The 15,805-nt window shown below is 41.0% G+C and overlaps 1 protein-coding gene across 2 annotated transcripts in view; it reads right to left on the bottom strand.

The window, feature by feature from the left end:
• LOC145986651 (scavenger receptor class B member 1-like) overlaps window positions 1-15,318 on the bottom strand; it is a 74,095-nt gene extending 58,777 nt beyond the window's left edge. The window contains exon 1 of one of the 2 annotated variants that reach the window (XM_083120923.1): window positions 15,123-15,318. In XM_083120923.1, the coding sequence (XP_082977049.1) occupies window positions 15,123-15,246 (124 nt within the window). In that variant the 5' untranslated portion in view covers window positions 15,247-15,318. The remainder of the gene's footprint in view (window positions 1-15,122) is intronic. The other variant, XM_083120925.1, reaches the window with a different exon arrangement.
• Window positions 15,319-15,805: the final 487 nt, after the last annotated feature.

The raw sequence follows: 15,805 nt of genomic DNA, 5'->3' as shown, positions 1-15,805 counted from the left end.
ATACTTCCCCCACTAAGCCTTAATATCAGTAGTATTTTGAAGAAAATAATTTCTTTCCACGACTGTACACCTTTACACCGGAATACCAAATCTTTCTTTGGGTCCCTGGGGGGGGAGGGGGGGACATAAAAATCCAGCAGAAAAGTATGAAAAAATTTTCTGGTATAATTTTGAGTTAATGCTGGAAAGTTCGCCAAATAGTACAACTTAATCATATATTGCAATTGAAAAAATGATGTTCTTAGCCAGTGGCGGCGATTAGGTTCCAACACTGGGGGGGGGGGGGCAAGGTCCCAAAACTAGGGGGGCAAAAGTTGCAAAAAGTATGTGGGGGGAGCAACTGCTCCCCCCTCGCCCTCCCCTTAATCGCCGGCACTGTTCTTACTCAGTGTTGTATACTTTCTTGTACAAATGCCACATCAGGCCTATGCTCTGTCTCTGGAATGTGTGGAGCAAGGCCGCGCATAAGGGAAGAAAAGGGGAGAAAGCGAGTTGGCAGAGCAAAGCACTGTGCGCGGCTGCAAAAGTCTGGTAGCTGCACTCACTTCCCCCTCTCACATGTTCATTGGTCGAACCCTCTCGAGTCACTACTTCTGCAAAAGCTTGTTTTCGTCCCCTTGCTCCAGACATTCCAGTCACAGAATGTAGAAAAAGCATTACATCAGCAAGAATAGCCAAAGCGTTAATCACTTACTCTTGCAGTTATTACAGCTTATTGGGAATTAACCATCGTGTATGAGTATAGTCGACGAACTAGCTACGTTAACGACCGGCTGGTTTTGAAGTCCACGAGCGCGCCCACCAGCTGCAACAGTCACATTCTGTTGCGTTCCAACATGAACGCGGGGATCTTAAATAGGGATGTAACTTGCCCCTCCCGATTAATACTGTTGATGGTAGAGACAGCCCTGAACGGGCCAGGTACAAATATCTAACTTAACATTAAAATAAACTCATGATTCGGTTTAGACTGAACTGAGCAATGCGAATGGCAGATAAGGGTGTAGAATAGCTTACCCTGTTCGGTTTAGAAAATAGACCAATAGCTCCTGTTTCTCCGATGATTCCAAGTAAAAAGCCATGTCATAACTTTAGTTTATTTTGCATATTATTCAAAATTTGGGAGAAGCCAGGGGCTATATAATTTAGTCTATATATATATATTACTTCTGAAGAAGTCATATTATCATTTTAATAGTGTTCCAGGGTTAAGACGTCAAATGACATTTTCCGCCTTTTATTTTATTTAGCCTCATTCCAATTTTGTTTTATAATTTATATCACTTATTGGGCAGTTTATTTTATTTTAGTTTATTTATCTTTACTCATGATTTTCACTTGCCTATAAAATGACGATTATTTTACAAATTTTTTATATATTTTAAATATTCACTCACTGAGAGCAATGTAGTCTTTCCACTGTCCTACCTGTTTCCTACCCTGTTCGGAAATTCTACGAGTTCCAAGAATTTCAAAAGTAGTCCAGCGACTCTTTTTTGAGGATGGAAGAAGAACGCCTCTTTCCTGACGGCTTTGGAGCTCAACAGCCTCCTTTGGATGCCAGCAGTGTATGTAACCGGTGTGAGAGCTCAAATTGCCAGGGATTTTCCCCTCAAGATGCCCCTGCTGCTGTTATGCATTTTCGATACTCACGCCACTCAGAACGACCTATCCCCTTTTGGTCGTCTCCGCCCCTGTTCCTATTATCTACCAACAATTGGGACCAGCAACGAAAATCTTACCCCACGTGACATCCCAGGATCGGAACATCGTCAAAAACATCCGAAGAAATTTCATCCTACAGAGCAATCCCCCCCCACACGACTTGAACCCCCCAAAGAAGAAACATGAGCATCTTTCATGTACATCGTCCCTTTTGCTCTGTAAGGCCAGGCAGTGTACTTCACGAGCATATTGGAACTTTTGTGTACAGTCAACGCTCCGCATGTGTTGAGACCCGCCCTTGTGGATCTGCAACCAGCCTGGCCCCCTCTGCACACTTTCACCTAAGCAGTGCCCATGTTTAGTGTTCCCCTTCTTGGAGTGACCGAGGCGTCACAACTCCTGAACACCTTGCATACTGTATGCAACGGCACGGTACACCTTCCGTTCTCGTATGCAACCAGCAACATTTTCTCTATCTCTCCAGTGTCGGCATAAGATGTGTGCCGGAAATATGGAATGGCGTGTGCTTTGAACTTTCGGGGGCCTATCATAAAACCCCCCACCAGCGATCGCCATCGGACAACGCATATTTTGGGGTTTGCAAACGCTACTTGGAGTGGCTCTCCATGGACTACCCTGTGTTCGCCCGCCCCACTGCCAACGTGCTTTCATCTGCTGAACTGTATCCCTGAACTTTCTACACCGGGATTGAAACCCGGTCCCCCAGTGCAATTGTGATCGGTCAAGGACCGTGTATTTCCCGGAACAGTGCTTCGTACCCCAGGACTCCGGGGTTTGAGTGTATCTGGATTGCCCTGCCATCTGATTTCTCAGGTCATAGTGTGCACACATAGTGTGCTACGAACGTCAAAGCCAAGTGAAAATATAATCTTCAATTATTTTATTGTCTTCGTGTGGTTGTGGGTAGCCAATACTGAGTGTGTTGTTTATTTTATTGGCTTCAGTGCATCCATTTCAAAGCCGCGCAGTCCAAGCGGAGATTGTTGTTTACCACTGTCTTTCTCTCGCCTCCTGAACTGTCAACCTGACGAGGCGGAAGACTGCGAGCATACGGCCTCAAGGTTTCTCACGGCTTACGTTCGGCGCTTAGTTAGCAGTTGTTCAGATGCCATTACTACTTATCTCTCCGAGTTGTTATGCGAAACGGAGCAGCCATTCGCATGTCTCGAGTTACGATACAATGTGTTGAACTTTCCGCTGACTCCGCGGACCTGCGAACAACACTTGCTATCGCATTTTGACCAAACGTCAGCATTGTTGATCACACAAGACTCTCCCAGCGTGTGGCTAATGAAAACAAAATACGTTATTTTTACAGTCAAGCTTTGAGCTTAATTTTGTTCAATTTAATTTTTCGGTGAAGGGTTTCCAACTTTTATTTTATTTTATGTAACCTTTTTTTCATGTAATAAAAAACCTTTTAAATTTTGGTGAATGGCAGAAGGTTTAATTTAAACTTTTAATGATTACAATTTCAATTTCGGAAATTGTCTTGCAAGAGGGGTATCGTAGCATATTCGCTCGGTTAAGAAATATTGACCCTGGCAGACCTTGCCAAGCTCCTGCTCAGAAATGTGTAGGATACGCTTTTTACAGGAAATGGTAAGAACACTGGCCTTTGGGGTAGAGGTGACGAGAGGCCAAGCGGGGGTTTAAATAGGTGCGCATGAGAGCGACACGAGGTCTTTTGACTTGGAATCATCGGAGAAACAGAAGCTATTGGTCTACCGAACAGGGTAAGCTAGTATACACCCTTTATCTGCCAGTCTAAACCGAATCATGAGTTTATTTTAATTTTTATTTTATTTGTACCTGGCCCGTTCAGGGCTGTCTCTACCATCAATAGTATTAATCGGGAGGGGGACGTTACATCCCTATTTAAGATCCCCGCGTTCATGTTGGAACGCTACGATTCACACAGTGTTGCCACACATCAAATTTACGCCACCTTGTCCCTCCGCGCACAAGCACCTTCCCACGGTCTCCACATTGAAGTTGCAAAGTACGGCAACAGCGTATCCGCAGTCATGTGACTGAGACTCCACGTGGAGTAGACGAGCAGAATGACAGCTGCGCCCATTGGCTGAGGGTTGAGTGTGATTGGACGAAAACAACTCGCCCGCTATTTATCCCCACCCACGTTCGTAGCGGCGGTTTTCTTCAGTGCTTCGACGTTAACGAAGTAAACTTGTGGACTATATACAAATGTTTATAAGTTTTTAGCTTATTGGGCTCATTTTTTCTTAGCCATACATTTGAAGTCAAATACAAACTCTTACTGTAGGATTACGTACCTAGAACGAGTGTTTGCCCTCAAAGAATATATCCAGCCAATTACCATTCAGCTACACAGGGCACCGTTATAGTGCCTAAAATAATAAACACCCTGGAGCATATTTCTATCATAAACATATGAATAATTATATAAGTTATTAATGTCTTCTCTACCGCCATCTTCTGGCAAAAAATATAACTATATTAAATATCATGATTGTAGGATGAAATAAATTTGAAAATCCCTACTAACCATTGGCATGCCACGATAAAGATTTCATTCATCGGATGCCATCTAGCGAAATTGCTCCCGAACAATGGGTATTCGTTTTATAGCGGCAATAACACGGCAATAATAAAAAGAGCTAGTGGAAACGTAAAATGAGATGAACTTTCACTAAGCATAGCTCAACGACACAGACACGATCATTGCGTTAAATGCTTTAAATTATGTATATATTCGTTTACATGCCGTAACGTTTCATTATACATTTTAATGTGGAAGCTAGTTGGATAGGCCCAAATTTATGTGCAGCCTATTTCTTCCCTTGTTACCCTACCCCTTCCATTCTTTCTTTCTCTTTTTCCCCTTGTGTTTATCTTTCTTCATCGCTTTCTTTCTTGTTTTCTCTCCTTCCTCTTTCTTTGACTCTCTTTTCCCCTTGTTTCCCTATCACTTTCATTCTTTCTTTTCCCGTTGCTTTCTTTCATCTTTCTCTTTTTTCTTCCTGTTTTCTCTTTCATCCCTTGTTTATCTTTCAGTTCATTCTTTCTTGTTTTCTCTTGTGTTAACCTTTTTCTCGTTTTCTTCGTTCTGTTCCTGTTTTTCCTTCCTGCTCCCCTTGTTTCTCTGCTATTCCTATCATTCCTTGTCTCTCCTCCCCTTGTGTATACCTTTCTTCGCCCCTTTCGTTCTTATGTTTCTCTCCTTCCATCTTCTCTCTTTGTCTCTCTCTCTCTCTCCCTTATTTCTCTACTATCCCCTTTATTATTTCTCTCTTTTCCCCTTGCTTTTACCTTCGTCGCTTTCGTTTTGTTTCTCTCTTTCGTTTTGTTTCTCTCTTTCCTTCTTCCTGTTTCATTCCATCTCTCTATCTCTTTTCTTGTTTCTTTATCCCCTTCTCTCTCTTCCTCTTGTCTTACCTTTCTTCCAGTTATCTTTCCTTGCCAACTTTCTTACCACGTTTCCATGTAACTTTTGCAACCGCCATTTCTCCACATGCAAGTTGTACGAATACATTCTCAGCACCTTCTCGTGATTTATCTTCTTCATTAGAGCCATGTTTTTTAAGTCCAGCTTAAGGCTGGAATATGATTGTCGGAACTGGCTTTGTTTTTTCGAAAGCTACCTCATGGCATTGTATTAGCAAGCATTTTCCAACTACAGAAATTCCATAAATGCATGCTTGCGTGATAATTTCTACAAGAATGCATCTTGACCTTCAGAATAGACAGAACTACCATACTTGCTTGCATCCTTGAAGAGATATGCACTAATTGTTTTCCCAGATTATTTTCATGTGGGAACATGGGAGGGGAGACATTACTGCATTAGATTCCTCTCTCTCTCTCTCTCTCTCTCTCTCTCTCTCTGTCTGTGTCTGTCTGTTTAAACTTACTCAACTTAATTAAGCAGTCCTCCGTGGCGGAGTAGTTAGCACAGCGCGCTAAAACTCCAGGGGTCCCGGGTTTAAATTCCGGCCTGATCAGGGGTGTTATTTATGAGTGCCTCTTCATCAATTTCATCAAATCACTCATCCTCATCTTTGCGATTAACCAGAGTGGCAGAAAAGTGAAGTAAAAAAATAATTAATGGACTAAATTAAATTGTACTTTGAGGATTATCACTATAATTTGTACTTCTTTAATATTTATGAAGCGTCTTTTTGTAAGGAAAATAATGTGTTACGCGTGCAGATGTTCATTTGACAAATGCACTGTCCAGAGACAACAATTGGCAAAGCTAGAAATTTTTGTAGAAGGGAGCATGGATAGAACTTGAATAATAGAAATAATAATAATATTAATACATAATAGAAATTATTATTATCAAATTATTACGCAATAACAAATACTACCAACTAACAAAATGAAGCAAATTTTATTACAAAATTATTGTTACTGTTGTTATTATCTTTGCTATTGGAACTACCAGAAAGAATGAAAATCCGGCACAACTATTTTCCATTAACTGTTTATATTTCATATAGTGTACTGAACTATATATTTTCTTGTTAACTTTTACGCACCTCATTGAAGGAAAAGCTTTAAAAGTTAGGGGGAAATTTCAGTTGTGTGGCCTCTCACAAAAATCCAATTCTCAGAACATTAAAACCTGTGCAACCATTTATTATTTGGATTAAATGGTAAAATATGAAAAATATAAACTGGCTCCTTTATCTTACACATTTGTTTTTCGATCTAACCTAGTTTTATGTGGTCGAATACTAACTTAATTTTATTTCTATTATTAGGAATAAAAAATAGCAAGTTTTCTGGGTTTTTTTGTAACTTGAAATGAAGGATGCTAATTTCCAAGGCTTCGATGAATCCCTCCTCTTGATGCCTATATTGACGACAAAGTACACGTTTGTGTCAATATGTACAGCAAAAATAGGTTCCTTGAATCAAGTTGAGCAAATGAAGGGAGGTTGTAGTATCTGGAGATCTGCATGTTGTGAATTTAGACTTACGACCCCCTAGAGAATGCTGTTGTGGTTGAAACCAGATGCTTTTGTTTAGAAAGCAATTTAATCTGGTCCGTACTTATCTGGAAGCACTGTTCGTAACTAAACAAACACAGTTTAAGGACAGCAGAAAAAATATCCAAATCGTGTTATTTCAACAGTTCTTGAAGATTTTGTGGGTTCTTGTGGTATTACCCTCCAGCCGGAGTCATTTTCTTCACGTTTACTAAAGACGATGTTAATCTAAGGTGAACAGATTTAGCTATAAAACAACGAAACGTGACAATTTTCATATTTTCCTGTAGTGAAAACGAGACGAGACGGGATGGCAAGAATGTACACACTTTAATATAAAACTGTTTCGTCATGAATACTTAGGTTTGAAAACTAGCTGTGTAAATAACTTACACAATATGGTGATATGCACTTCACTATAACCAAGCAGTCCTTTAGAATTAGAAGTCATTCATTAATATTTTGCCAATGCATAGATCTTTTTCAATACATTCTTCTTTACAAATAATATTGCGTAAAAATTTGCACACGTTTGATTGAAGTTCACCTTACTAATCAACATAGCTTTCAAAGTTTCTACTGAAAAAAGCGTTCGTCATTTGTTCACAAACCATTCACGTACGAAAACACTCGTTCAGTGGGAGCATTAGTTCCAGGAAAACAGAACAAACTGCAATACTATAAGGAAATTGGAATATGGCACATTGTTGACAACATTGGTATGGACTTCTAGATATTTTTGCTTTAACTCCATTAGTGTAAATTTGCGTGTAATATCATTCTCTTTCTCTCCATTCTGTATGCTCTGGACACCTTCTCAGTGAAGATGTATTTACGTGATCGTTTTGTAATCAAGATTCCAGCAAATAGAGTTCCGAGTAGCTTATTTGTGCTAAACTGTGTTTTATTATTTGGCTATCCGGAAAGACATATTACCGAGGGATCGGGGAAGTCCTTGTGTTGCTCGCACATTTTTTGTTTGGTTGGGATATAAAAATATCTTTACTTTCCGCCATTGGGTTCCTTATGGACATCTGAAACAAATATATCGGGAACAATGAAGCGTGGAAGATCTAAATTTAGAATTCAACAAAGTGGAAAATTACTTTCATGTCGAATGCTGTGGTTTGGGCACTCTTCCGCATTTTCCGGGTGGGAAGGGTTAATGACCTTTTTAAAGTTCTTTTCCTCCATCCAACTTTGAAGATGTTCTAACGATAACAGTGACTTAGGGAAGCAAAACGAAGCGGGTAAATATCTTTGAGAACGTGTTCAGTAATTTAGAACCAATATGTAGAGAAAAAATTGGCCGCTTTACGAGAAAATGCAACAGAATCTGTGAAACAATGTAAATACACTGACAGGACAACAGCATTTCCGAAGATAAATGTAGAGTTAATACTTGCAATATTGTCATGCGAGAGGCAAGAAATTCAATTTTGCGTCAAATGATAATGTGTGTAAAATTATTGAGTGCGTTATGAACGTTTAACTTCACTATGCGGAAAAATAATAAACCTTTTGACTGACGAACTTAAAATTAAAATTAACAATAACAGTAAAGTTTATCCTCGAAAAGTAAGTTGCGTATTTTAATAGCGTTGCTTTTCTGTCATTTTTGGCCAATCGCGACGATGAGGATAAGAGATTATATGAAATTGATAAAGGGACACCCGGGGACTTGAACCGGAAACTTCGGTAGAGAAGTGAGCCGACCGCTTACTTTCGGCCACCGAGCTGCCTCTTGGAAAGTAAAAAGTGTACATAATTGTGTTCGAATTGAGTTGCGTGATACGGTTCAGCTTTTCTTATACAATGTTTAGGTTGATTGATTTGGTGCTTTAAGTCCACTTTACGCACAGTAAGGCTAATCGGAACTGGACCTACAGTTTAAAGTCGCATCCGAACCACTATGTTATCGGGTATCGAACCCGGGGCCCCTTAATTACAAGGCAACGACGGTACCAATGCGCCATGGGGCAGGCCCTATTTTGTACAATGTATAAAGTATTTAGCTTGTGCCAAATCCATACTAAAGATATTTGTTTGTTTTACAGAACTCCAAACTTTATGTTGTTGTTTATAAAACTTATATAGCTTGTCTAAACTTTAGAACACTATATTCAAAGACAAAACGGTTGCACCTAGAAATAACACGAAAGTATCCATTAAAAAATAACACAGGAGTTTTGCACTAAGCGAAGAAAAGTAGATTTGTAATATTACAACGGGAGATTCAACGAAAAATGTTCACGACCCCGATTACAAATATGAGATTTTGTTCGAGTTTTTGTTATAAATCAACCTTATGCACAGATCGGCTAATCGAGACTGGACCTACAGTTTAAAATGGGATCTGAACCTCTATGTATCCACAGGTATAGAACCTAGCGTCCTTTGATTACAAGGGGACGATGTCATCACTACGCTATCGGAAGGGCCCAAACACACGTTAGAGGTCTACCACATTCACATGTGACAGTCAGATTTACCGTCATTATTATTATTATCATTATTATGCATGTATGTAGCGGTAAAAAGACGTGTTGATTCAAAGTGTTGAGTGTTTTAATTTGTAAGATTACATATTTGAATTTTTGCCAAGCCGACGGGAGGAACGAGAGATTCGCTTGTGTTAAGGGTGAGCACCTGAAGGGTCACGCTATGCGTCTAAAGCTTAGGAAATTCGACCGTAATGACAAACATTTAAATATCTCGGTTTCCAACGGTCCGATTCATGTGAAACTTATACCAGCGCAGCGGCATGTGTGCAAGGACGGATGTGTGGAGTTTCGTCACGATCAAGCGACAATTACGGACGCCAGATCAAATCGGTTCTAATTGATCAGTTTGTGGACAGCGATTGCTATTGAGCTATGGGCGACAGCCAGGCGGAAGCTTAATCCGCGCAAGTCAACTTCGGACACGGTACGTCCTAGTTTGGAGACAATAGAGCAAAGTGGACTGACCCTTCGGAAGCGTCGCTTCAACGATCGCCTAGCGTCGTTTTTCAAAATCTAAATAAAACGAAGGACATGGTTTTTCGATACACAGTCTTACCGCGATCCTTGTAGGGAGAGCAGCTCCGTGCTACCTCTCCATATACAGTTTTGCCGCGATTCTTGGAACGAGAGCACCTTCGTGCTACCTTTCGTGTACAGTGGACTTTGTTGTGTTGTGCGAACACCAGTGTGTGTGATAGGCAGTAAGTCTACACGAGTGCGCCTACCTCAACCGCTGGGGGAAGTTGAAGCGAAACCGTTTCCGTGATTACCTTACGCCATTTATAATTTTTGAGAAACGAGGAACACCGGAAACTATGGCGGGCTAGAGGGAGAAGAGAGATGAGGGCGTTACGTCGATTCGCCTGATGTCAGAAGAAACTACGCCGATGATGCCTATCCGCCGCCATGGAGAGAGAGAGAACGTCGAACGCCGCCCTATTGATACGCCGACGACGCCTACCAGCCGCGACAGAGAGACGTAGAGAGAGATGTTGACGCCCCGACGACGCCGACGACGCCTACCATCCGCCACGTTGACGCCTCGACGACGCCCACCAGCCGCGACAGAGAGACGTAGAGAGAGATGTTGACGCCCCGACGACGCCGACGACGCCTACAACGACCGCTCAGATGCGACGTCCGAACCGCGCCATACCACGGAGATACACCGATCCCGAGAGGAAGAGGAGCCGGGGAACTAGGTGTTTGAATCCTTTTCGCATCTTCATCGTCGCGACCAAAGGAAACCTTTCGCGTGGATATTATGTGTTTTCAATCGCCCATAAAGACGCCTGGATGCACCCCGGAAGCTGAGAGATGGTAAAGTATTCATCTGTGTGAACCTTAACACGTGACGGCCCGATTGATTTAGAGAACGCCCTTGAAATTCGTCGACATTTTGAAAACGCCCACTCAACTCGAAATTTTATATCGAACTCCCGTCGCGCTTGTCATTTGTAATCTATTCGTCTCAGGTCAATTTTTCTTATTCCTTGTGATATTTTTTTTTATGATCTTAAATTCATTGTTGTTTGTGCTCCTTTGTATTTTTTTTAAAGTGCGTACTATTAGAGTAAAGCGCCGCCCGCTTAATTGCATATTCTACTTGAGGTTTGTTCATTTTTATGTGTGAGCGCTGTGTCGCTGCTAGCTATGTCCGGTCGCATATGTGATTATTTGTTAAAGTATTTGCCTGGTAATGTGAATTGCTCGTCGCGGCGAAGTGTTTAAGTCCCGCCTGCTAGAGAGTATATGTTTGCGCCACTCAACGGAGTTATTTGTTATGTTTGGAACCACGTGAGGTCTTGTAAAAGGAAAACGTCCGCCCACGTGAATGTAATTGCCGTTGAGACGCCTTTGTTTATACTGGTCAAGTAATGTATTGTCACCGCGCCGACTAGTTTCTTTTTTAAAAAACAAGAGGTGAACTTAAGTAAGGGCTGGCTAGGATTTAAGTAGCACTGGAGCAAAATCACAAATGACCTGATTAGACAAAAAGTAAGATAAAATTAATTGAGAATGCAATAATTAGGGCTTGTCGTCATAAAACCTGTACATGTCATGTATAATTTCTTGTGTCGATAACCCCATGAGGATTGAATCTGAGAGAGAATGTGAGAGTGCAAGTGTGGGGACCTGTAATGATTCCATTTTTTGTTGGTTATGAATAGAATATACTTTTTATTTTCGTGTTAATTTTGGGCTATATCATTTTCGTATGCATGTCGCTACCCGTGATTTTCAGGTATGCAGCTAGCCGCTTCCCGGCTACAGGTAAAGAGGTGGTAATTTGAAAGTACATATGTCTTTGTTTTTATTCGATATGGCGTATCACTATGCACTGTTGGTCACCGGTTCCTACACACGAACTTAACCTGGACCGTAACGCTAATTCGCTTGTCCGAGGGAGATTTTGTCGCCTCTATCTAGGTAGTGGTAGCATTTGTTTTCCCGGGCAAGTGCAGGTGTTCATACACACAAGTCACATCCACTGGAGGGGCAAGGTGCCAAAACTGGGGGGCAAGTGCTCCAGTCGTCCCCCTCGCCGCCACTGGTCACGTCCATGTTATTTAGTACCATTACACCACTGCCACCTTATCTCATTGCATGGTATAAATCTAAAAAAAAAAAGTCACTTCTGTCAACTGTTTTCAGTAAATCGAAAAGCATTTTGAAACATCTACTGTGTTCAGATTTTCAAATGGATATTAAACATTGTTAATCAGGATGAATTATAAATTATATTTACAGCCAGAGTGATGAGCTAGACATACTAATACCATATTAAATATAATACTGAAGAAAATATGATCACTTATGATCACTTCTAGTCCCTCTACTATGTATGTACTGTAAGCTGTACTTTAGACCTACTAAAGGTGTTCAACAGAAAACCATTGGGTTTCAGTAGATTTCCGAGAACACAGTAGGGAAGAATTGATAACAGTAGATACGTGTAAACAATAGAACTAACTGTACAGTTGATAAGTGTAAATAGTAGAAAATTCCAGCAGAGTTAATAATGTCTGGACTCTGGGGACAATCTCTACATATAGAGAATTGTGAGGAGACTTGCAACACTGTCTCTGGTTCATCGAAGTTAATGGAATTCGTTTCTCTGCGACTAAACACTTGAATTCGTTTGAATAGAGAAACGAGATCTTTTCGGTACCCTTGACCCTCTGTACCCCATCGAGAAACTTAAATATTTTGCATGGTTTATGGAGATTTTATTGTTTATGAACGTTTTTATTTATTAATTAGCATCTTATTTAAATGGCGGGCCCTTTCCTTACACTTAGAGTTGCAAAAAAGCCGGGTTTCTTGAATGGACGGTTTCTTTCGGATAAAAAGCAACCTTTTTTGAAGAAGAAAAAACAGGAAATTTTGCCTTTTTTGGCTTTTTTTACCAATTACAGCTAACCTATTTTACTTGAAGTTAATGTTATGAGTTTATAGGTTTGTAGTGACATATTTTACAACTAGCTAAAAGAAATTTACATGATGTAGCAGCCAAGAGACAGATATTGGCCAATCCCAGTGGGCATGTATTACATAATGGTTCAGATACAATTTTAACCCTAGCGAACCAAGGAGTTGGGAGTTGTTTGTTTGTTGACCGAATTAATTGAATCATTTGTTGTTTGTTTGTCTGAATTGTTGTCTTTAGTACAACTTTACAAATAGGCTAATCGGTACTGGACCTACAGTTTAAAGTGGGATCCGAACCACTATACCATGTGCCTCCACCGGGTATCGAACCCGGGACCGACCGAATTCATTGTAGCAAGTAGTGGTTAAATGTAGTACACAGCAGCTTCACCTAATCGTGTTAGTTGTTATTTAGTTATTCTTTAGTCATGTCTAGTGGTGTGCTGGATTTGTCGTCCAACAACTAGCGAATTTTCCTGATCAAGATCCAAGTAAACAATGGACATAAATTGGTCAGTATATTTATAGTGTCGAATAAAGTTAATCCAGAATTGGTTCTCTTTCAGGTTGAGTGGCGTTTGAAGGGTTGGGAGGAGAGGGGACAGTCAAAAATCCGGTAGTTTCAGCCCACAATCATGTATTTCATTTTCATATATCACTGTGTAGTGGTAAGATAGACTACATTTTTACATTGAGGGCGGCGATTGGGTTCGAAAACCGGGGGGCGAAACGTGGGGGGGCAACTTCCCCCCTAATCGCCGCCATAATGACCATGTTCACTAAAGTTTCAATTTCACTGCATTTTTCACTTCACGATCCATATTTGAGAGCGCAATCACAGACAAATCACGGTTATCGAGCGTTATTCATTCAAGCGAAGAAGCTCTCGATTCCGTACGCTATCTAGCGTCGTCCGTGCGAACTATTTGGCGCTCGAGCGAAATCCTCTCGCTGCAGCACTCTAAGGCCCGCTTTAGACGAAATCATTTTCCTTAGAATTTTTCTTAACATTTATGCCATGACCAAAAAGCTACCGTGTAAAGTGAGAAATGTTATGGTATTTAAGATGCCATGGCATATTTCATGGCATTTCTCAAGGATAGACCGGCTCTATTTCCGTAGCATTTTTCCTAGCATAACCAATCAGAAGCGAGCTCTAGGTCACGAGTGCAAATGTAATGGCGGCCGCGTGAGATGTAAACAACGTATCACTTCACACGTTTAAACGACGATAATTATTTAACCGAGAGGAATATCGCTTCGTATTAAATGGTTTTAGGTAGAGGAGAATGGCGCTGATTAAATACATACTTTACAACGTTTACTGTACACGTTTGGAAGAATATTTTAGTTATTTCAAATGTAAACACAGTGCATTCAGCATAGATGGTGTAACTCGACGTGCCTCTCATGCTGTACATGTTATACAGAGCATTCCCTGACATTCGCTACGAGACTCGGCGGCAATCTGCCCGGCATAAGCGCTTGTCTTTCCCGGTGAACGGGTCAGCGACAGTCGCTAGAGTCGGCTATTAAAATTACAGTTTTCATTATGTGTACTAACCTAGACTACAGAAGGTGTTGAAAATGATGTTCCTCTACTGCAACACATTCATGGAATCTCTGAAGGAAATTGACATTTACACGTGCAAGTTCGTCTACTGTAAATCTCCCGATATTTGGTACAATACTCTCTTTTAAGTCCCGGATGGTGTGCGGATTGTCTTTGTATACTTTATTTCCCCGTTTTCTTTCCACTTTTATTCAGAACTGACCCTGTTACTCTAAACTTTTTTACGAGGTTTAATATAAGCGACTGTCGCTGACCCGTTCACCGGGAAAGACAAGCGCTGATGCCGGGCCGCTTGCCGCCGAGTCTCGTAGCGAATGTCGGGGAATCCTCTACATTGTAATCGCAAAAGCTAGCCGAAAAGTTACATGAAATGTTTGCGTGTAAAAGTACTATCTGCTATAAGATTTTTGGAATCATTTACATAGCATGTATGCTAGCAAGAATGCTAAAGAAAATGCTTTCGTCTAAAGCCGGCGTAACTCGCACATATTAGTCTACTTGAGCATCAAGTTGACTTAAAACAATGAGCCAGGCTGGCGGCAGCTAAACAAAAACAAAGGTCTTTCGTACCCCGCGAGCACATCGCGCTACAACGCCCGAGTTCGAATCCAGGCCTGGACATTCTTTGTGAGTGTCCCTTCATCAATTTCATGATATCATAATTCATAGTCATCTTTTCATTTAGCCAAAAGTGAGACAAATGCGAAGTAGAATAAATCAAATCGTACCCCGCGACAGAAGGTCGTTAATCCGCCACTGGGATTGATGTTATTCGGTTCGTTTTGTGTGTCACGAGAGCCTGTCAGTCGTTCCTCTGCACGCAACCACTTCTAAACTTAGAACCACTCTATTAATAACTTGCCCCACACAATCGTATGAATACGTTGTGCGGAGTGTTGTCTGCATTCACGATAATATCAGCAAATTATAGCACTTTTTTCATAAACTTACCGCACTTGTAACTGAACAAGCAATGCCGTCTTTTCCTGGCGAATACTATCTCTTCTCTACGCATGGGCAGATAATCACTTTTGTCCGAGGTCACTTTGTGCGAGTCTGTTTTGTAGGTAGTCATCTGAGCTGATGTTCGTGCCACGCGCTACATCGATTGACGAATGAATCGCGTCTACTGGTGTAACCGCACTAACCCTCGTCTCGCTTTATGCAGCAGTGCGAAGAATAAAATTGCTGTTTCCTTGTCAAGCAGTGATGCCAAACCACGACAACAAAAATACCCTTCGCTCAAATAAGGCATAACCTGAGCTAACAGAGAAATTATTTGACGTTGCTATTAAGAATTTACTGCTAGGCGTTTGTGGTGTTTAACATGACCATGTGATTGTTCTTACGTATTCGTGGCAATGATCAGTATGCAGAACTCTCATTGCACAAGATACAACATATGTAATTGTAGGCTGGTTTCACCAGGATACAGCATATAATGAATAAGATGAATCACCACCCGCCATAGTGTATTGTTTCTGTAGCTAATAGTGTCAGTGTACTGCGTCCAAACAATTACAAAGATATTCCAAGATACTCACTTGTTTTTTTCCGTTCCAACTTTTGGCTAATCGCTACGATGAGGATGATCATATGATTGATTGATTGAGTTGGTGTTTTAAGTCTACATT

This window comes from Lepisma saccharinum, chromosome 4 (genome assembly GCF_977018435.1).
Source record: "Lepisma saccharinum chromosome 4, izLepSacc3.1, whole genome shotgun sequence".
Taxonomy (NCBI): Eukaryota; Metazoa; Arthropoda; class Insecta; order Zygentoma; family Lepismatidae; genus Lepisma; species Lepisma saccharinum.
Note: the sequence above shows the minus strand (reverse complement) of the source record. Positions and strands in the feature narration are given on the sequence as shown.